This window comes from Acanthaster planci, linkage group LG01 (assembly GCF_054643075.1).
Source record: "Acanthaster planci isolate LZ-2023a linkage group LG01, COTS_SCS, whole genome shotgun sequence".
NCBI lineage: Eukaryota > Metazoa > Echinodermata > Asteroidea > Valvatida > Acanthasteridae > Acanthaster > Acanthaster planci.
Genome location: NC_141777.1, coordinates 19,486,644 through 19,508,309, shown reverse-complemented (window position 1 = coordinate 19,508,309; position 21,666 = coordinate 19,486,644). Strand labels below are relative to the sequence as shown.

The window sequence follows — 21,666 nt, the reverse complement described above, 5'->3', positions numbered from 1 at the left end:
ATGCCCCCAATTACAGAGGATGGGGCCCCATAGGTGCGGGGGTTCAAAATCGCCAACTTGGACTCGGACCCTCACCCATGCACCGTTTTGCCTTCTATGGCGCTTTACGGCCGAATTCGTATATTTCAGAACTAAACGGCAAGTGTGTTATGACAGTTGGTGATGTTCCAGTTTGTGGATATTTTTCATGATCAAAACCATGTGTACTCCCCTCGTAAAAAATTACAAGAGATATTTTGTGAGTTGATTCTCACTTTCCACAAGAACTTGTCATTTTTGTTGCAGTTTTTTGGTTGAAAAAAAAATGCATTAATAACCCCGAAGTCACTGGAGGCACACACTCTAACAACTGCCCAGTCAGATTAATCGGAATCTGTGTCCCGTTGGGCCTGACTGTTCCTCCAGGTCAAAAACTAACCGTCTTCTCGGTCCTTCTGACCCGTTTCTCGTCCATTTTAGCCGGGAAAGGGACATCTTTCGACCAGGAAATGGGAGTTTTCGAGTGCATGTAATTAACAAGACATCCGATGACAGGGCAAGCTAAGTGGGGCCTATGGCCCACCCCCCAAAAAGGGAGCACACTTTCGCTGAGTAGCGTCATCCCTCCGAAAGGCCGTAAAAGGTTATACAAAAATATTCACATTTTGGCCCTCAGTTTTGCTTCCCCCATCAAACACCCCCCCCCGAAATGGCACTGGATCTGCCCTTGTCTGGAAAGGCCACTCTCCATTACAACGAGGAACTCGTTGCAATTTCCTTATTATTTTGTTGTTATTGCTGAAATGAACCAATAATTATCAAGACGACAGCGGAAGTTGAAGAATGTATTGCCTAGCCAAAAGGAAACAGGAAACATTATCTCTCGCTAGTTTCTCAAACAGTTACAGCGTATTTGCGCACAAATGGGCCATTAGAACCTTAAAATGACAACAGGAAGGAGTTTTACATACGTTGATATCATATGCTTTAATATATCTTCGCAAAATATAAAAATACAAAGGCCGTTTTCTATACATGCTCTCACATAAAACGGAATATATTCAGCAGCAAAAACTTAACTTAGCATGGCTTACGTAAAGTCTGCAACCCTGTTTGAGAAAGAAAGCATACTGACAGTCACCGCAGACGTCAGTGGAAATGCTAACAAAGGACAAAGGATATTTTTCAATGAGGAAACAATTTGCAACTGCCCCAAGTGTTAACGCTCGTGCACCATTTTCAGTGTAGGCCTACGTGTATTAGTAAATCCAAACCGATCATGCCCATCACTAGCGTGAGGCGATATTTTGAGGTTGTTAAAGGTTACGCGTCCACGTGTTTGTGTTGACCACGGGATGATACATTTATTACCTTGAAATATTCAATCAGACATAAGTACAAGAAATTTAAGGACCGCTGTATCCCCATCAGTCAACACAAGCAAAGGTGTAAAAAAAAAGCAACCTCACAACTTTAGCTGGGAGAAGACGAACAAGTTGAGTGGGCTTACTCACAATATCACTAAGCAAGCAGCATGTGTGCTTTCATATCGCTCAAGGTTCGCCCCACGTCTTAGAGTCTCCAGTCTTCAATCAAATGAACGGACTGAAAACGTTGGATACGATAATTAAGTAGGATTTGATGTTTATGTACGAGAATGGATCCATACCAAAGTCAGTCTGAGGTTTCCAGTTAGAGAACGGAATGATGAAGCTGAAACCAAAATCATAGATGAAGCAAAGATTTCGAAAGCACCTTGGAGTTTTTCTCCCTAAGCACTGCATGCTCTGAATGATTAATGTTAGTTTGAGATGGGTCGTGAAATGGGAACCAATGTGAAGTGAAAAGTACAACCAAAAAGTTGACACAGTGTACCTTATTCCTGAGGAAGGTAGTTTGATTTTGTTACTCTAGTCTGTTTTCCAACTGTTGAATCTGAAGGAATCAGACTATTGTGGAATTAAGGTGGGTTCAAAGCCTCTCTTTAACTTTTTTCAAATCGGGCGTTAAACTAAGGTATATTTTATCATGAATACGAAATTATTCATCAGAGTATAGATAGGCACTAATTCGACAGGAAATTTCATTTCATGCTTCTACTGATGCTTCCAATGTCAGTTATAGCCTCACTTTCAATTGCAACAGTGGCCAACTCATGAATAAGGTCCACCGGTGTCTCAGGAACAACATGACCGCTTTCCAACGTTCCACATTGTGCCCCTGCAGGTTATCGCTTCCTATAATCCGGGTGCGTTTTGGCGGTACCAACCACTGTTTTGTTTCAGATGAGGGTCACACGTGTGGCTCCTTTTACAGTTACTGGCGTCGGAGACACTTTGTGTTTCACCGTCTGGGCATCACTTCATAACATATGACTCTATTTCATACATGAACATCGATTCTTTCTGTTTGAAACTGTCAAAACAATTTGAATTTACGTAGACTATCTTCTCTTGTTCTACAGAAAAAAAAGTTACTGAATTATCGTCAGTACTATTAAGATAACATTCCACACCACGTCCTGCGTGGAAGCATTCATATTGTTTTAAAGCAACCGAGAATAATATTCTATTCACTCTATAAACAAATAGGTAATACATGTACTGTGCACTCATTAATAAAACCTTCTTTTGCATAGTTGCAATATGAAGTACTTCAAAATATGCATATACATCAATGTTCTTTACACAAAAATAAATTAATAATGGCAGCAGCCACGCCGGATGCACTCGGATGATCACAGGTAAGTGTACTCGCCATACTGCAGAGTGTGTGCGTCGTGGGACGGTTTCTCACCTGTAGCATTTCCGTAGGGCCAGGTCCCCCTAACAAAAAAATCTCTCACTGCAAAAACTGGGGTGTTAAATTTAACACCCGCGGTGTTATCAGAAGACTACACCAACACTTTCCACTGGTGTTAAAATTTTCGTGTTATTTGGTGTTACTTGTAACATCCTCCAGTGCACTGTAACACTTATAGGTGTGCAAAGTAACATTATCAGTGTTAAAGTAACATGGTGTGGTCATCTGATAACAACCAAAAGTGTTGATTTTAACACCCGAGTTTTTACAGTGTATAGGGGACAGAGAGCTCTGTACATGCCCGTCCAGGCACGTTGGTGTTCTATGCCTTGCCAGCGATTCCCATGGTCTGGTCAGTTTCAGATGCAAAATACGTGGCGTGATGTGTTTGGGGGAAAAACTGGGTTCTGGACCACACGTGACTGAAGAGAAACTGTTAAGGCACTACACAGAATCTGACGTTTACACCAAGGAACTCTGGTCCCTGAAGAGTTGTTTTCAAATGTATACTAGCTTATGCCCAGTCTTTATATGGTCTGGTATCTGTTCTCAGGCATAAAATGACATTTTGGTATGTGCAGGTATATCTCAGTTGAGCAAGCAAAACAGGCAGTGTCCAAAAACAGACAGTGCATAAAATGACATTTTGGTATGTGCAGGTATATCTTAGTTGAGCAAACAAAACAGGCAGTGTCCAAATTACTTGGTTACGGCGGGATGTTAGACGGAGGCCTGAGGAAGCCAATAGACAACATCACGCATTTCCCATTGACTTATGGCGGTAGAATTGCGTGAACGTATATCATGTGAAATATTGTCTTGTTACAAAATGTATAAATTAGCGTGGGACGTGTAAAATCCGATAAAATAAACACAGCTCAAAATTCTACAGGGTCGTGGCAAACTCGAAAACGGCGATAAGTCAATTGACGCGTGCGGTATGTCCGGCCGTAGCTTGGTAAGGCGGACGCGGTTATCCCGAATGAATGTGCCCCATCCGTTTAACAATTTGGTTCAACAGTTTTGAATTGTACTCGGTAGCCTTGCAGAAATGTGTATATTGCGGGACAACACACGTGAAGTTTTAGTTTCGAACGCTGAAGGGAAGGAAACTCCCCTTTAAAATTTTCTTGCGACGAACAACACATTGTTCATTACACCTGAGTATTAGATGACTTGCTAGCAGAGAAAGGGGGAAGGTTTTGTGCAAATTACCTTGGATGCTTTGTCATCGGTTAATGACAAACTTCCCTGAACCCTCCCCAAAACACAAGCATTTAGAAAAGAGACTAGTCATTCTAATTATTTAATCCGTTTGTCTTACGAGATAATCGTCTTCTTATCTCCAGTTCACCGAGAAGTGGCAAGAAGGCTGCGTCGCCATTGGTAGTGCAAAAGAGCGGGAAAGCTTTGGTTAACCAATGGAAAGACGCAAATCCGGAATATCCCACATCCCCGGTATTACCCACAAGGTTCCGGTAATACCTATATGCACAGGCTACGCGCAGTAGGGAGTGGTCGGATGACCACTGCATGTCAATTTATCGTCGGGATCAGCATGAGTGCATCTGCAATAAGTTATCGAGGGTTGAGTGGTCCGGTCGACTCTCTCAAAGTGTTAGCAGCAGCAATCCAAAAAGCGATCCAGTCTGTGTACCAAGTTGTCTTAGCTTGGTAACCTGCGAGAGTATATAGCAATAGGAGCGTTTTATGACACTGTGGCCTGACATGCCAGTAAGGTGTCTTACAATCTCAGACTCGAGTCTGAGGTGGTCTGCGTCGCTTTGAAAACACGGGGAATTTGCAGCACACCGTAACGCCTAAATGATTAAATTCTCCTTAGGTTCAACTTATCAAACGACGTTGTCTTCCTTTTTAGACTTGATTTCCACTACATCACCCTTATGAATATACTGGCCTGATTCGAGAATGAATTAAGCTGGACTGCAGTGTCAGTGGTAAGTCCTCGTCAGGATACCTCAAACAGTTTATGAAAAGAAAAAAAATCGGTGAACTATGGGTCGCGCAAAGTAACACCTAAGGCGGTTCACAGTGTCGTTGTGAACCACGTTGGAGACTTTGCGAGAGTTGAGCTTGGCTGTGTTTGCCAATAAGAAAGCGCTTTGACTCTGCTTGTCTGTACTGATTTACTTCACTTACTGTTGTTCAAGGCAGGGCAAACAACATTGTCTGGCATACATTCACGATATCGGTAAAGTTAGGTAGGGAACATGAGCTATCTGGTTTGAAGTACATCTGTGCGGTTCAAATTTGACAAGGCACTGAAAAGAAAATGAAAATACGGGTGACCGGGTGTCCATCTGTCATAAAAAGACCTCACGACTCAAGTTTTACTTAGAAAAAAAAATTTAAGACACAAGAGTTGTTGAACGCAAGTTAAAACAGTTCTGTATAGTCTGTTGAATCGGTTTCTGCCGTGTCCGGACCAGTGTTTGGGGTCTCATCGGGCACGAATGAGTACGATGTAGTGTCGGGCGAAGGTAAGGCAACGGGGCTGGAGCTCAAGGACATGTTAGAGCTGCCCTGACTGGAGACAGAAGTTCTGTGGTCTCTCATACTCATGTACCCATCGTCGTGCTTCAGTAGCGATTCCTTCATGGAGAAGATGACCGGACAGGGCTCCTCCACGCTGCTGGAGCGCTTCCTGGGGTGATCATAATGGTTCCTAGCCCGGTTGTTCTTGGGCACCGAATAGTAGACCTTGGGCGCGTTTACCTTGAGCGATGTCTGGTAGGACGGCTGGCTGATGCTCCGCACCAAATGACTGGTCCGGGGCGGAGGCTCCTTGTCCGGACACTCGGCGATGTCGTGAAGCTCCTGGAAGCTTTGCTTCCGCGTCGACTGGTTCCCGCCCTCGGCGGCAGCGGGAGAGGTCCCGTTCTGTCTCTCTGGCACATTTTCACAGATCTGTAAGGGAGGGGAGTTCCTGGTGCTGGTGCTGCCGTGTCGACTGCTCGCGCTCAACGCGTCGTTGCCGCTGTTCCGTCGGCTGAAGCGGAGTGCATGGTTGCTGTCCATGCTGATAGTCCGGCTGAGGGTCTCTGGGGCGCTGCCCTTTCTCCTGACCGAAGCTCCATGCAGGCTATTCCGGTTATTGGACACTAGGGTGGGCTCGGAAATGTGCGATATTCCGTTGGAGTTGGTGTTGATGGCAGTGTTGGCCATATACGGGACTCCTCCAGGCGAGCGACCGGTGCGCCGCACCCGGCAGAGCCGCCAGACCCCCTGTGGATTGTTCAGCGTCATGTAATCTCGCTCAGGGTGCTGACTACCGTCCAGGCCGATGTATCCGTCCGCTCCAACAACAACGGGGCTGAGCTGCATACGGCTGCACACTTTCCGCTCGGCCTCCAGCTTCCGTACTCGGCTCCTCAAAATGCAAATATAGACAACGAGAAATAATATGGTTACCAGCAAGAAAAGAGTGACAACGATGACCCAGGTAAGGCACTCCCCTGACGAACGAGCCGGTGTTCCGTTCACCGATGGTCCAGGCAGCGGTGAGATATTTTGTCCCGGTTTCTTGACAGCGGTTCGGTATTGAGAAGTGGGTGCCTGCGTGTCGGGAATTGGCATGGTAGAGGTAGATGTATCCACAGGAGCCCTTGCTTCACATTCGTGATCCGGTAACCGAAGCCCGGCGGGCATGCCGTAGGCGATCGCAGCTTGGTTGACACCCGCTCCGTACAGGGTCAGAGCGAATCGAGCGTCCGGTTGAGAGTGCCTGAGGAAGTGCACACCGCGCGCCAGCACCATCTGCGCCATGCAGTATTCCCGGCCGTCTAGCGTGTGCCGAAGCCGATCCAGTCTGCTGAAGGATGTCTGAGGCAGTTCAAACAGATTGTGCTCCAGGCCCCTCACGTTCGGGCATTCGATGATCACATTGGCGTAGTCGGTCAGCGGGGAGTACGAGGAGTCGATGGTGTAGAACACGGCGTTACTGGAGAACTGCTCAATGGCCGGGACCAGCATCATGAACGGGTCTCCCGTGGTCTGGTCTGCGTCACCTCCGAGACTGTACTGCATCACTAGCAGCGGTTTGTCTGCCGTGATGCTGCGGCTGGAATTGGACATGATCTCCAGTTCGAAGAACTCGCCGGCGTGCAGAGTGGCCCTACCGTAGGAGGACACGGCAACCGCGGTGTCATCCCTTGCGGCCATGATGCGGAATGCATCCCCACTTCTTCGCCCGTACAGGGGCGAGGTGATGAAGGAGCGGCCCCAGCTTTTAACTGGGGGAAGCATCTCGACTAAGTGATCACAAAACCGCATGTTGACGGGCACGTCAGCGCATTTGCTGCCCGATAGCACGCCAATCTTCTTGCTGGCGACAATCCGCGTGCTCGTTAAGTCGTCGTCCGCGCTAGCGAAATGCACCACCTGTAGTCGATTTAGCGTGATTCTGATCCGATCTCCGTTCCAGTACCGCTGGCCCTCGTGCTCCAAAGTCCCGGACAGCGTTATATCCACCACAGTATCATCGGACACTCCCAACAGCGTGAACTGGGACTTCCTCTGGTCCCTCTGAAGGCGGTCCGAGATGCTGTAAGACACCACGTAGTATTCAGTGCCCAGGGCGTCGGTGGGTAACACCAGGAAGGAATCCATGGAGTTACCCTCCTCCACGCCGTACACCGTCACCTCGCGGTCGGACGTGATCAGGACGGCGGCCGTGCTGGGCCCTTCCTCCCGCACGACCTTGACGCGGGACTCGTGGGAGATGGAGACGGTGATGTCCGAGCCGCCAGGAGACTGAATGGTGACCCGGGTAGAACGAGCAGAGGCACCGATGATGTACAGGCTAGGGTCCGCTGAGGGGGTCATAGTCTCCATGAACGCCACCACGAATTCCGTCCCTTTGCTATCGGCTTCCGGACAAGGATTGATTTCTGTAAACCACAAAACATTAAAAATCACCTCGTCAATCAAAGCAGAGAGCTGGACGTACCATGTTGGTCAGGCACACATAGAATACGGTCGTTTCATAATAGTGCGCCTCTAAGAGTTTGCAACGCGTCGGCCAATCACAGTGCGCGAAATCTGTCTACCCAATGCGCGTTTGGAAAGGGTCGACAGCTTTCGCGCGTTGTGATTGGCCAATGCGTTGCAAACTCTTGGAGGCGCACTACTGTGAATCGCCCGTATTGGTAAGTAGAACTTTGGGTACTAACAGAAGATAAAAAGAAACCGTAATAACCCGATAATACAGTTGTTTCCAACGAACAATTATGGAAGTCTTTTCCTTCAGTTAATAGTGGTTTTATCAAAAGTGCAGCTTAATTCATGTGACAAATACCAACAGTTCGGATGCAAATAAATAACAAATATGCCCGTGTAAACCTGTTTTATCACTGTAAAACACTCATAACTGGCAACTGACATGCTTGATAATGTATTAGTGAGGAACAGTTACCCAAATAATGTCTTACCCGAGAAAACACCGAAAGAAAAAGCTTGACTTTAAAATGAGGGTGACTATTGAAAGACGAACTCCAACTGGGCTCGCTTTTTTAAATCATCGATTGGCTATCTTTCGCAGTCTAAATGCACGTAGTTTTAGAACCGCGCATTTCTGCAGAATGATCAAAAGGTTAACGAACCAGTTTGACTGTTTTACCACCTGTTTTTTGCAACCCATTGTACTTTTCGTTAAGTTACCCACAAATCTTTGCAGATCAGCAGTGGTATTTTTTTTTGGTTGTTACGCCTGCGGTTTTTGATGTTTGCGGGTCATGGTGAACGGCAATGACCATGATAGAAGACAATACAAATGTCCATCCCGACATGACCTAAAAGATGTCCCGCGGAAACTTTGACATCAGTATATGACAACAGTGCCGACGACCTGTTCACGCAATTAGCTGGTGAAATGGGCATCGGATACTGAGCAGTTTCGTTTCCTAGTATAAAGGCACACACCTTTGGAAGGCTTATATAAACAGGCCCAAACCAGGCTAGACTGACAGATCTGGATGCGCCGGATACCAGAAAGACAATGTGACTAAAAACAATAGCCTCAGAAGGCACAAACATCACAGATAAAGACAAAGCAATCAATCTGACGGTGGCACACAAGCACAGTTTAGTAAGAAGGCAAAACAAACCTGCGCAGCGTTTGTTGTCAGCGCCGGGAACCAGACATGGATATACACTTGTACAATCAACCTCAACCAAACACTTGGATATACAGACCAGCCTCTGGTAATATCGACTCTTTATCCGTATCCACTGGTTGCAGTTTGGAGCCTCAAACCAACCCATGAAATTATTATTTCATAAAAGATTTACTGGAGATATATAGAAATTGAAATCGGTGACACTTAGGCCTAGTTTCCGTTTGAAAATAGCAAATGGCGATAGAGTTTGGGGATGTAGTTATCAGTCATGGAAAGCTTCCCGATCATTACTATTGTCAAGCCAGGAGTTTCATCTTGTAGCGCCAAAACAAACGGTTGATGACATCATGATATGTAGTTGGAGTCTTTTTGGGGTTGAAGATTACAAGATGTGCCACGTTAATAGAGTGCTTAAACTTCATGAAAGTCAAGGATGTGCTATTTTAAATTTACAAAGTCAGGAGGTACGCTATAAAAAGATCCACGACTATTAATACGCACATCCTCGAGTCTTATCACGCATGGTAAAGGGTTTTCCTTCTCTTTTTAAGTTGAGAATGACGGCTGAGCAATACATTAGTACACATACATAGGTGATTTATCAGTGGGCAAAAGGAACCATCTTATTTCTGGCCGGCCCACTGTCCCAATTAAATACATCCACCGTGAATGGACGATTGATGGATGACGTCACGACACCGCCACCTTGGGATTGGTCAGGAGACACGGCTTATTAACCGCCGCCATGACAACTAATTCAAATGCGTCTGTGCCCAGTGGCTCTATCGTGTTTTGATAATAGTCTGTTTTTTAGGGGGGTGACATGTCTAACTACCCGAAAAATAAAATATTACTTTGCCAAGAGTTTGAATTTGCATTTTGTTACTATTACGGCACGAGTAAAGTTTTAAAAACACCACCAGTGTATCTAATTGAAGATATACTTTGTGACACAGAACGATTTTGAAATCTGATTTGAACTAGCTGTTGAAAACCACATGGGCTTTTGCCTTATAGTTTTGCTTAATCTGTTGGAAGACGGAAATTTTCAATACAAATGTTAAGTTTTCTGAAAATTGTGCTTGCCTTTAACACTTTTTAAAAAATTTACACAGACGGGAGCAAAAGACTTTTTTCAAATGAGCTGTTCAAAGGTCACCATTTCACCAGTTCCGGGCTGTTTTGCAAAATATGTGAGCGACGTTCTGTGCTTGAGCAGTCGCAAGGTTGAAAGATGACAGCGAATTTTGTTCATGTCTGAATAATCCAAAATTGGGTTAAATAACACCAAAAAAAAAAGATGTAGAGAGTTTACTTCACAAAATATTGCACGGACACTTTAATCATGCAATTGCTAATAGGTCACAGGCAGGTTTTACCGAATAAATATAGAACAGCCCCTTGTTAGATATCCTGGGCGGCAGCTCCGTGGCCTGGCGAAATTGACGAGATAGTAGTGGGTGTGAATGGACTGCTAATACCGACAATAATGGACCATGTCGTCGCGCCCGACTTTACCGGGTGCGCGAAGTTTGACAAAGACCGCGATAGCACAAGCGCATGTTTTTGTCACCTGCTACGACTGTGCATCGACATATAGTATGACTCAGTTATGTCGTTGGCACTGCAAGACGTCTGGAGCTGCAGGTACCCTGGAAAGAAAATGTTGACAGTTGTGGGATAGGCATTCAGGTGTAACGGGCTACCTTGGAGCGTTTTCGAAACGGCTGGCGTCGGCTTATAGTTTCCTCCCAGTTGACATCGTGTTCGAAACGGAATTATTTCCAACATTATAGCTACGATAATTGACCGAAAAGGAGATGTAGCCTCAAGCTGATCCAGAACCTCTCGTTTTGAACACACCTTCAAAGGGTGGAAACTTGTGAAGCCGAGGACAAAACCAAAGCCGGCCGTTTGGGTAGCGTTAACTTTTGTGACGTGTCTGAATTCAGGCAATCGCGCATGCGCACGCAGCTTTCCGACCTGTGATTCTCCTGTACCTGGAAGGGCTTCAAGGCTTAATAATGTTGGTGCCTCTCATACCGTTTCAAACTGTCCTCCCAAATCTTTTGTAAAATCAAAAACCCTGTTGACAAGTGGAATCCCCCTTTAACCAGTGATGTCACGATTCGTGTTGAAGTATAGGGTTGACATGGTGATGCGCAAACATTCATTTCTCACGGCTGTGTATGCATTCAGACATGAGTGCTGACGCATCCTTTTAGGGATCGCAAAAACATCCCCCCGCTTTACTGTCCAGAGATTTTGTAGTTCACGCGATGATAAGGTTCTTTTCCCATGGTGAAGGCTGAGACTGTTGACGGAAGGCACTTGATCACTCTCACTCCGGAAGCCATCACCTTTGGTGGGGGCCCCAACGCAAGCGCTACAGTAACAAATGAACATTCTTCCTATTTATGCACAACCCAAATAGACAAGTTGTTCCAATAGATACCAAATCTATGAAAAGTAATACCGTAGATTTTGCGGGGTCCTGTACCGGCTATTATTGGGGAAAAATGAGTAAGTAACGTGCAGTCCGTCTCCATACTTCCACCATTACTGACGCCCTTCCAGAGTGGACACCGATCGTGCGACCGGAATTAATCAACTACCTTTCCCTCGTCCAGTCACGCTGCGGGTAATGGGATGGGGCTGACCCTTTTCACAAAATTTCATTAAAAAAAGGGAGGACTCTGCAAGGTATTGTGGGCAGCTTGCTACCTGAAATCAAGAGAAATCAGCCCGCACGTGTCGCACAGACGCGTTAGTTTCCAAGTGTGTTTAACTGTTCAAACAAATTCTATCCATTGAGGTCTTATCGACATTTTTTTTCATGCCGTGCAACCTGACAACATAAGTCCCTCCCAGCGCGAATGCCGGCGAGCCAATAAGTCCCCTCATCCGTTAGGCTATAATTAAGGGCGTCCTTTTTTTAAAGATTTACGTTAGTCAGTTGCCAGCCTTTTTATGGCATTCAAAGACGAAAAAAGGGGATCATAGGGGCTCTGCCTTACTACTGCCAACAAAGATAAGGAAAACCAGCGGCGCGCACCTCGCTTGCGCATGTGATACGATACAACATGCGCATTGTGTCTCTACACAACTCCCGAGCTGTAGGCTACGGGCGTTGCCTGAGTGAAAATTTTAGTTAGTCGGTTATCGTTTGAAATAGACATATCTTACTGTGTGCCCCCGGCTACCCTGGGTATTTTTCCCTCCAAGGGACCCATTGGACTATTGCAGGAAGGGAGACCCTGCTTTGGTCTTGGCTCACCGATCCTGTTTCTTCTTCCTGTAGACAGGCCATATCTAAAGTAGGGCTGACCGGCACAGACAGGGCTTCCTTCTCTACCCCGTTAACCTCTGCGCCAAGGGTGACACGTGCAGTTCCGGCGGAGAGTATGTACAAAATCGCGCCACGTCCTCAGTGTGGAGGGCTTCGATGAAGGGCAACATTCGCTGTTTCATGCCTGCAAACTGGCTTAAATACATAAATTTTATGTATTATTACTGTTGGTTGGTTTATTTCCATCTGGAACAGCGACGCATTACACCGCTCGTGCAAACCATATAGCGTGATATGACTTTTAGGTTCGGGCGGCTTGTTCCCGTATGTTCACGAACAGCTCGATTTGTTGTTCGTGGGTCGGCCGCTCGAATGCCGGGAACAAACAACCGGTTATCGCTGGTAGTTAGTGACAAGCAACATGCAACATGGAGGCGTCCCTGTAGGCTACGTTATTCGAGAGTTAATGTTTGGATGGGCTGAATTCTTTTCTATATAAACAGGAACATTCATTTCTGTGTTACGGAAAATAATTAATGTTAATTTTGCAAAACTTCCCATTGTCTATGGCTTTGGAAGCCATCTCTCTACTTTTTGCAGCTGTTCAAAAATCAAAATCTCACGAGTTTTTCCGTGTGTTCCTGTAAAACCCTGACGAGGAGGTGGTGTGTGATCCTGTTCCGAGAACAGTGTTCTTGAGTCGTGTTCCCGCCGTTCGAGCGCGAGAACAAGAAACCCGTGTCAAGAACAGGCCGCCTGAACTCGACCTTAAAGTCTTCAAAATATTAACAATGCACCACACAATGGTCCACAGAGTTAACGAATGGTGGAGAAATGTCACCGTGCATCCACAAACTCTCAGTATGAAGACGATTTAAGTAGGCAAAACCTGTCGTGAGTCGACGTGTTAAAGTATCAAAAAGCTGGGGTCGACGAGAACGTTTGAACATCTCAGTTCTACCTCACAGACAAATATCATGGATTCAGACTGAGGTCTAACCATACAATGAACTCCTCGTTTCCTAATGAAAAGCGGCTACTTGCTCACCCTTGGTGCACTTTCTATGAAGTCTGTCTAGACGGCAACATTATGAAGAGAAATTCACAGAAAGATAAATTAGAATGAACTTGATGGTTATCTAACAGACTTTTGAATTTCAGTAGTTGGTACCAATCTCCAAAGGGATTCAGTGATATCTCTAGAGAGAATGTCTACATATTCTTCAGGAAGCATTCGAATTTTGAAACAAACACGAGCTTCTTCAGGGCGTCTGTGCCACCCCTGGAACAAGTGGACTCGTGTTGTTGCCGTGTATATATCATCTGTCAACAAGGTGAAACCATCAAGAGTTGGGAAGCAAAACTATCCCTATCACTCCCTCTCACTTCCTATGAACTCACGACAAATATGTGGTCGTCATTTCACAGCAGCCGTGATGACATTTTAGACACCAAACAGTCACTGCTGGAACAACCGCACACGGTACCTGTGAGACGCTGTGCGCGACTCGGCTGCAGCTACGAGTCTGGATAGCAAGAAAAATCCGACAAGCTAAAAGCAAACCTTCTTCGTATAAAGCATGCTTACAAGCAAACATGTAAGCCTACAAGTAATTACCCATATTAGCGACAGTCGCTTACACAAGTCGGCAAGAGTGTATTAATTTTAATCAGAGAAATCCGCACACCACAGATGCAAAAAAAAATTCCCATTGTTTTACCTCTAATTATTGTTCCGCAGCTTGGCGTACATCCGCTATCATTTTGACAGAACTACTGGCTCCTAAATCCTTCCCTATCACAGTGAGACACTGGGGCATAACGATGCAGGAAACACGACCCGGAAACACCAAGTTTTTTCTGCCTCCAAATTGCCTATTTCCTTCGAATCCCCAGACGGCCCCAGACCCGCGCGCGTTTATTCTTAGCCTTACTAATGGTTACCAGGAGACAGATAACCACAAGTTTTGTCTTGCTGGCGCCAAGGGTTTGAGTGCCAATGCTGTCGCTGCATCATTCGCAGGCTTATTTTGTGCGGGATATTACGAATAACCACAATGCACTTTTACTCCCAAATATCCATCCATTCCAAACACGATTTTACATATCCTGGGGGCCTTCAATTTCCCGTGTTTCCCCTGCTTGATGATTTCGAACAAGAAACCTATGCTGAGAGAAAGTTTGATAAGGCCGTGTTGGACTTCGCTCCTGACAACTTTGAAAAGAAATATTGTAACAGGCAAGAACGTACTCACACTCACTCTGTTGATTTTGAACGCGATAATGCGGAAACATAGCATGTTTCTGCGTAAATTTCGTTTCGTCCAATTGGTACAGAGTCAAATTAGCAGGCAGTTCATTGTGTTGAAAAGCGTGCACTTTTGATTATTCAGCGTTTTAAAGCATGTGCATCATTAAATCAACGAATCGGCATCGAAATTGCCGACAACTGGTGGTCGTAGCATTTGAAACTGGTTAAAAAAATGCCACATGAGGGGAAATTCTGGATACGATATTTTGTTACAAATCAATTTCAAAATTAAAGCAAAATCCAACTTAAACAGTGGATAAAACACGTCGAGGTATTTAAGCAAACCTTATACAATACGAGATTGCACCGCTACTTTCGATTTATTACGACGCGATTTTTAAACATTTTAAATCATTACATCCTTTTTAAGGGTGTTTCAAAAAGGGTTATTCTACTTAAATACGGCCAAAGTACATACAATGCCGTGACCTTGCAATGACTTCAAGTTACATGAAAAGGCAGTTTTGTCTTTTAAAATAGCATTCTACAGAGGGATCTGCATTTTTTTGACCCTAGTTCCCCTAGGCCTACCGGCATATGTGTATGTGTCGGGGACCTACCACTACGTAAACTTGACATGACAACAATTTTTCTTTCACCCTGAATGATAAACGCATATCTTAAACTGTTAATGGAAATGCTGACACCACTTTATGATATTATTTATTGCCGATGAATTTCACAGAGCTCGAGCCCCCATAATCAGCCGGAAACCAATACACTTTTTGTGACACCATATTTTGTCTTAATGGTCTCAAGAGATAGCGCACTTTGTTGGATGCAAGCCAGATATTTAGTATGCTGCCGGTGTTAAAATAATGTCATTGTGCGCCGAGACACAAATTTTTCAGAATTACATTTCCGTTCGCAAGTGTTCGAGAGCCGTCATCAGCATTACCGCTTAAATTATTCCGGTTCTTTTTTTTATGTTAAAATTTCTTTCCCTCATAATTTTGCCTCGCTCTCTCAGGAATACCACTTAAATAATCATTAATAATAAATGATTGCCAATGAATAATTTCGCATATCGTGTCCTTGGCGAGGCTGCGAGGAGGATCGTGCCCCCCCCTGTGTAGAGGGCTGAAAGGGTTGGTAAATAAGGGGGAAACTTTCTAGATGTGGGCCCGGCTTTTTTGCGATTATTAATTTTGAGATGTGTGCTGTGGCAGGACTTTTTAAGTCTTGCTTGTTGTCGGGCCGCAAGGGTGAGACCCTTAGGCTGTTCCTATATGAGCACGTGACACTTAATTGACGCATAAACGGCACACGAGGCGATGTTAGCTGAAGGGGGCTTTAAAACAGTTCACGTTTCGTGCCATTTTTGCTGGTATTCATTAGAAAACAGTCAACTAATATTTTGCTAGACTGCCGCCTAGGCCTAGCCTGTAAGCGAGCCATAAATGCAATTTCACAATGTAAAAAATAAACAAAACTGTTGACAAAACCCTTCTGCAATTATAAATTTTAACACAGCATACTGGGAAGATCTGACTTGAATAATGGCTGTAATCGAGGCTCTGGAGGATTTTTTTCAAAAGGTAATGAGGTCTGATAAAGGTATGAAGGCCAGTCTCCTTTAAGGAATCATTTTCCCATAAGAAAGTGCACCCCAAGACTTCTGCGTACTAACGAAACACGCCTCCCGCAAACGGTGGCATGGAAGCAGAGCCAATCCTGTCCAATCAACAGCACTCCGTTTCCATCCGAGAAGACAAAAAAAGTCTTCACTCTTTAGAGTCGTAAGTAAACACTGAGTTCCGTTCAGGTCAGTTTAGCATGTAGGCTTGTCAAAACAACAGTCGGAAACTGAGGCCACATATCCTGGAAACAAGGTTGTATAGAGCTTAAGGTTGCTGGAAAAAATATGAATAGAACTTGAGACGCATGGATTCTGGTTCGATTTTTAAGTTTAAAGCCTTTCGCCCGTTTTCATCCTTGGATCTCTTACCAATGAAGCTTTGTGGACATGCTCATTGTGGATTTTTGACCGTGTGGCCAATATCCAGTACAAGCCTTCCTTCATTACTGCATACATGTATTATGCATTTTGACTTGTAGAGATAATCCTTCCAACATTACCCATCATGCATTTGTTACTCATTCAGTAAAGTGCCTTGACCTCGTTCAGCGAAAGAGTAACTAGCATCAACAACACGTTTAGTTTCTTCATTTTTTGCTGAATGCATATCGCATTGAGTATAAGTCGTTCGGTGTGTTACTCGACTATGTGATGACTTGTCTCAATGTGCTCGTCCTAAATGTGTTTAGGGATACTGAATGTGACCTATCAGCCTTTCCATAACATAGCTGGTTCCATAGCTGGTTGGTTTACTGCACAGTTTTATGGGATTTTTCAGGCTTAACTGGTACTGGCGCAATAACAAGCCGCCTTAACAAATTGTCGCCATGTCACCATGAAAGAAAATGATATTTAGACGATGCATTGTTGCCATTCTTGGAAATGTTGCTTGTGCAGATAGCTGTTTTCAGAAATAAGCTTTTGATTCTCAGAACAGACATGCACAAACACTCCTTTGACGACTGGCATGCAAACTGTTGTGCAATGACGCAGCTCGTTCGTCGAAAGGCCTCTTGGGACAAATTAACGAATAACTGCATGCATGCATGCCGGGGGGTATTTAAGTACAGGCTCAAAACGATGTTTTTGTCAGGCTTGTTACCTTTGAAGTCACATTACTCGATTACTCACCGCTTTGAACACCATAAGCAGGCGCTACGTGCAGCACAGCAAATATCCACAACAAGCGGGCGAGTGACGAGAACTTTACGTACCACCTCATGGCGTTTTTGCTCCCTGTCGACCGGGCTAACCACGGCAACTTTGGACGAAACAATACGCAGCGATACATAAATTCCTGGATGCTCGGCTCTCGCGGTGGTTACGTGCGAACCGGAGCACTTGACCAACACGGACGCACGGTCCGGAGCGTGGTCCACCGCTAATCCCCACAAGCTTCACGTAGCACCACCGACGCACTCGGAGCGTGCATTACTCCTGATCGACTGATCCGCTGACTCTTCCCAGGCTGTGTGCTGCATGCCTTGGGCTCTAGGCCGGGACCGTGGCCTGCACGCGCGCACACCAAGCGCAGACAACTTGCGGAAGCTCACCCCACGTGATGACTTTCCTAGCTGGTGACGTCAGTCAGTTTCACATCCTTGTTTACACTGCACAAAATGTCATGTCTCCTTTCACAGAGCATTGGAAGCCGAAAATGATCGCATGGTTACCGTAAATTAAGGGGTCTATTTTGCCGTGGATTTGGGGTCAGTTTTAATCTGTGATTTCACCTATCATCCGAGAACGTCCGTTTCTAGGCTTGACCGAAATTCGATGGTCTTGGCCAAGTAATAATGTGTAGCTTATTATGTTATAGCCCGAGTAATATGCAAGGGATACAGCCACCAGACATGGGTAGTACACTGGGTGTGGAATTTCTTTGAATGAATGACACTGAGATAAGAATTGCCCGATTAAGGTCTTACATTTTTTTTTCATCGCATTGGTATATTGAAGGATAAACCCCGAATTTACCAGTATAGGGATAGGAAGGGAGCAATTGATGTCAGTGATAAAATGCATAGATATGTATATGAGCGCCCTTTAATTCCTGATTCGGAATTCGGAACTTGCGAACCTGCAAAAGAACCAAACAGGCTAAACAGGCTAATTCTATGCGACGAAGCACTGCGCTCATGTCATGATTGTTTTACAAGTGATTCCATAATTTTCCCGCTATTACGGTGGGGGTGATTGTAAGTCGACAATAGAACAATTTAAAACACTCTACATCATTCCCAATATGAAATACTGTGCGTGTAGATGCATTGGCTATAGGGAACAAAGTTAAGGACTGTGGTGTGAGTATAAAGTTTCGGTTACAATGAAATTAAATTTGGATAAATCATTATTTAAATGTGCCTTTACATTCAGGTTCATGTCACACCCACAACCCCGACTATTCCAGATTGAACAGCTATTACCACGATCACCACACCTTTCTCGCACGATGATATTTCCCGAGAATTCAGGCCAAGCCTTTGATCTTGTGTACTAAAAGTGCTTGGAAATGTACTCGAATGTTGTTGTAACTCTGGGATATAGCGAGGTTATATCAGGCGAAGTTATTGGCCACCGCGTGGTACGGCGGTATAGCTCTGAGAAGGATACAATTTTGTTGACACCCTGGGGGCGGATATGGGCCAGAAGATACCTGGTTATCTTCGCAGTTTGATACGTTTTTTTATGATCATTCCCTTTCCTGCCACTTAAAGTTCAGAACCACTCGCGTTCACCACACTCTTCACACTGTAAAAGGTCAATTTTGGGATGATATTTTGCCCAACTTTGGTAAAAATATCAATGTAGCAACCTTTGGGTAAATTCTTTCCAATATTTGGTCAATGTTTGACCAAAAGTTACGGAAAATTGACAAACAATGTAGTAACTTTAACCAAGATTGGGCAAATAATAAATGCCCAACACTGTTTTGACCAACGTTTTTTACAGTGCACTGATAAACACACCGTGCGACGTTTATAATATTATACGGAATAGTCACCAAGATCGTGGTCAAACTTTTCGACTTCTAATTACATGTGTTTCCAGTTCAAATAATATCTTCTGCAACATGGCTGATGTTTACAAATTCATTTTGCGCTCACATCCATGTTAAATCTAGAGCTGAATTTTGAGGCTCTTTCCGGGCCACTTCCACTTCCTCACCATTATTTTCTCAAACCTTGTCAAAACCAACCTTGACAAAAACATCTTCATATTTCCAAGATTTCCTTTTTTACAGGCATCAAAAATTATGGGCATTGAAAATGCTTACAGCTACTTGATAATTGATCCAATTTTGCCTTTATTATAACACACTTAAAAATAACTTCTTCCGCTACCAACATGATCGGACAAACACACTTCGGTAATTTGAAATTTGAACGTCGAGCTCGGTGTTACGTTTGTGTGAACTGTGTAATGGTGGTTGGCTTCGTTTGAGAGTAATTTTCGTCTTAGTAATGCCCACAATACTCGCTTTCCATTTTGTTTCTGTTGCCATGGTTTAAACCAATCACCAGATGCATAATATATGTTCAAGTGACCAAAGTCATTTATGCAAATACCGTACCTGGACAAAATTACTCGAGCGTTAAGCCTAATGGACACGGAACAATGTAGGTGGTTTCGTACCAAATGTCTCATTATCTGTGGCACTGGACCTGATGTACCAGTCTAAATACATGTATGTTGCGAACGAAAGTCTTTTAAAGAGCCTTCATGATACGCATGTCGATCAGAACGCCATACTGCCCACCATCACCAGTTTATACGTGCTTAAAGCTGGTGAAAAAAGCTGGTTAAAAACATATATAGCCCTTTTTTGAACTTTGGAAATTTTCCCCCATTATTCCCGGTATTATGGTACGCACGCGAGATACTTCAGGTTGTAGGCCACGATTTGCATCCTGTCAAATTCACTGCTGTAAGAGCATATTTTTGTGGTGCGTGGACTGGATTTTCCCATTATTTCCCTTTGCAATGCTCCTATGTAACAAAGCAGTTTGCCTTAAACCGGCCGGGATATTAGTCCCACATTTTCCTGATTTTACAAGATAACGATCATTGTAATGGGACGCTGAGCCAGTGTGCCTAAAATGACCGATCTTACATGGTCGGTCAATGAGGCTATACTAAAACGTTCCCTCGTCATGACTGCTTACCCGATAATTCTAGATTTATTTCAAATCACAACTGATTCATATGCCAGATATTGTTTTCGAAACATGCATTTTCAAATGAACGTTTTTACCGTATAAGTGCTTTAATGCACGACCACTGGGTTAAACAGGTTGCCGTAGGAACCATGTAAGGCTAGTCATTGTCCCTGATGTCGTGCAAGACTTTGAGACGCTGGTTGCAGCAGACATACCAGTAATTTTCATAGTACTGCGCGTGCTCAGAACTATGCGCGCATGCTCAAAACAACACGCGCATGCTCGGCAGTGCTATAAAGGACCGATATGTTTGCCTCCACCAAGCGTCTCAAAGTCTCCTATTGATTTAAAAAAACTGAGATAAATAAATGTCATTGACCCTTGGTCTCTCACTCACCTTCAGATGATACCCACTGAGCCATGAGACAGCAGGGATACATCGCTTGAAACCGCAACTAATCCCGTTCGATGTGTGTTGCGAGAAATGGGCCACCACGGTATTATGGTACGCACGCGAGATACTTCAGGTTGTAGGCCACGATTTGCATCCTGTCAAATTCACTGCTGTAAGAGCATATTTTTGTGGTGCGTTGACTGGATGGATTGTAAAAAAAAATGAATCAAAAAAGATGGAAGCTACAGGCTGCTAGGCTGTCAGCTTTTATTTCTGAAAATCTTGGTCAAAATGGGGACTCCCAGTTGTTCTATTTCGCAATGGGGTGCGTCATCAATGTTCAACATGGCTTCACGGCTATTTCCAGGGGTGATCAGCTCTTATCAGCATGGTGTATCGCGCTACGGGCAATGCAGTGATGTCATTGGCTGGGGATTTTTTTCTGAAACAATTTCTTTGCATCGGTAAGAAAAAAATCCCCCAAAGGAAGGTACTCGTACCGTTAAAAAGTGTGGACGTGTTCACTTCCTCAAAAGCCAGCATGTCCCCTGGGGACGGGCAAGCTCCCCCTCCCAGCCGCTGGCATTTTGGACCACAACTTTCAGAACAAAATATTCTGCCGCTCCAAACCAAATAGGGCCTGAGGAGCACTACATGAGCGTCAACATGAAGACCTAATATGGCAGGTTTTGTAAGGACATCTGTGCAGGATGGGTAAGACACAATACTACGGGAAATAGAAGAGAAAATAATATAGAAATTTACAGGTCAATTATCAGTAATTGTCATGGAAAAACCCTTGAACAAACCCTAACAAAATAAATATCCCCAAATGCTCGTGAGTGTTCCAGAAACAAAAAAATCGTATCAGATTAAAATTAATGTGCTCCTTGTATTAGGCCTACTACTGGAACCAATGGGGCCACTTGCTGTTGCTGAGGAAAGCTCGTCAAAGCTCATTTCGGTGTAAGCTTGTCAGTTTTTAATTGAAATCGATCACTAACGAATCCCACTA

The 21,666-nt window shown here is 44.5% G+C and overlaps 1 protein-coding gene across 2 annotated transcripts; it reads right to left on the bottom strand.

The window, feature by feature from the left end:
• Positions 1–947: 947 nt before the first annotated feature.
• LOC110988363 (uncharacterized) lies at positions 948–20,794 on the bottom strand. 2 transcript variants are annotated; one of them, XM_087142497.1, is made up of 2 exons: positions 20,655–20,794; positions 948–7,691 (listed from the first exon to the last, which is right to left on the bottom strand). In XM_087142497.1, exons 1-2 carry the CDS (start codon positions 20,695–20,697, stop codon positions 5,179–5,181), a joined length of 2,556 nt encoding a protein of 851 aa, XP_086998623.1. In that variant the 5' UTR covers positions 20,698–20,794; the 3' UTR covers positions 948–5,178. The 2 variants fall into 2 exon arrangements, with proteins under 2 accessions (XP_086998623.1, XP_086998619.1); XM_087142493.1 differs by lacking the exon at positions 20,655–20,794 and adding an exon at positions 17,229–17,615.
• Between the last annotated feature and the right edge of the window lie 872 nt (positions 20,795–21,666).

Coding starts and splice junctions, on each gene's coding strand:
- LOC110988363 (XM_087142493.1), bottom strand. CDS start 17,388: ATGTATCGCTGCGTATTGTTTCGTCCAAAGTTGCCGTGGTTAGCCCGG. Junction 7,692..17,228: donor TGCTTATGGTGTTCAAAGCG/GTGAGTAATCGA, acceptor TGTGGTTTACAG/AAATCAATCCTTGTCCGGAA.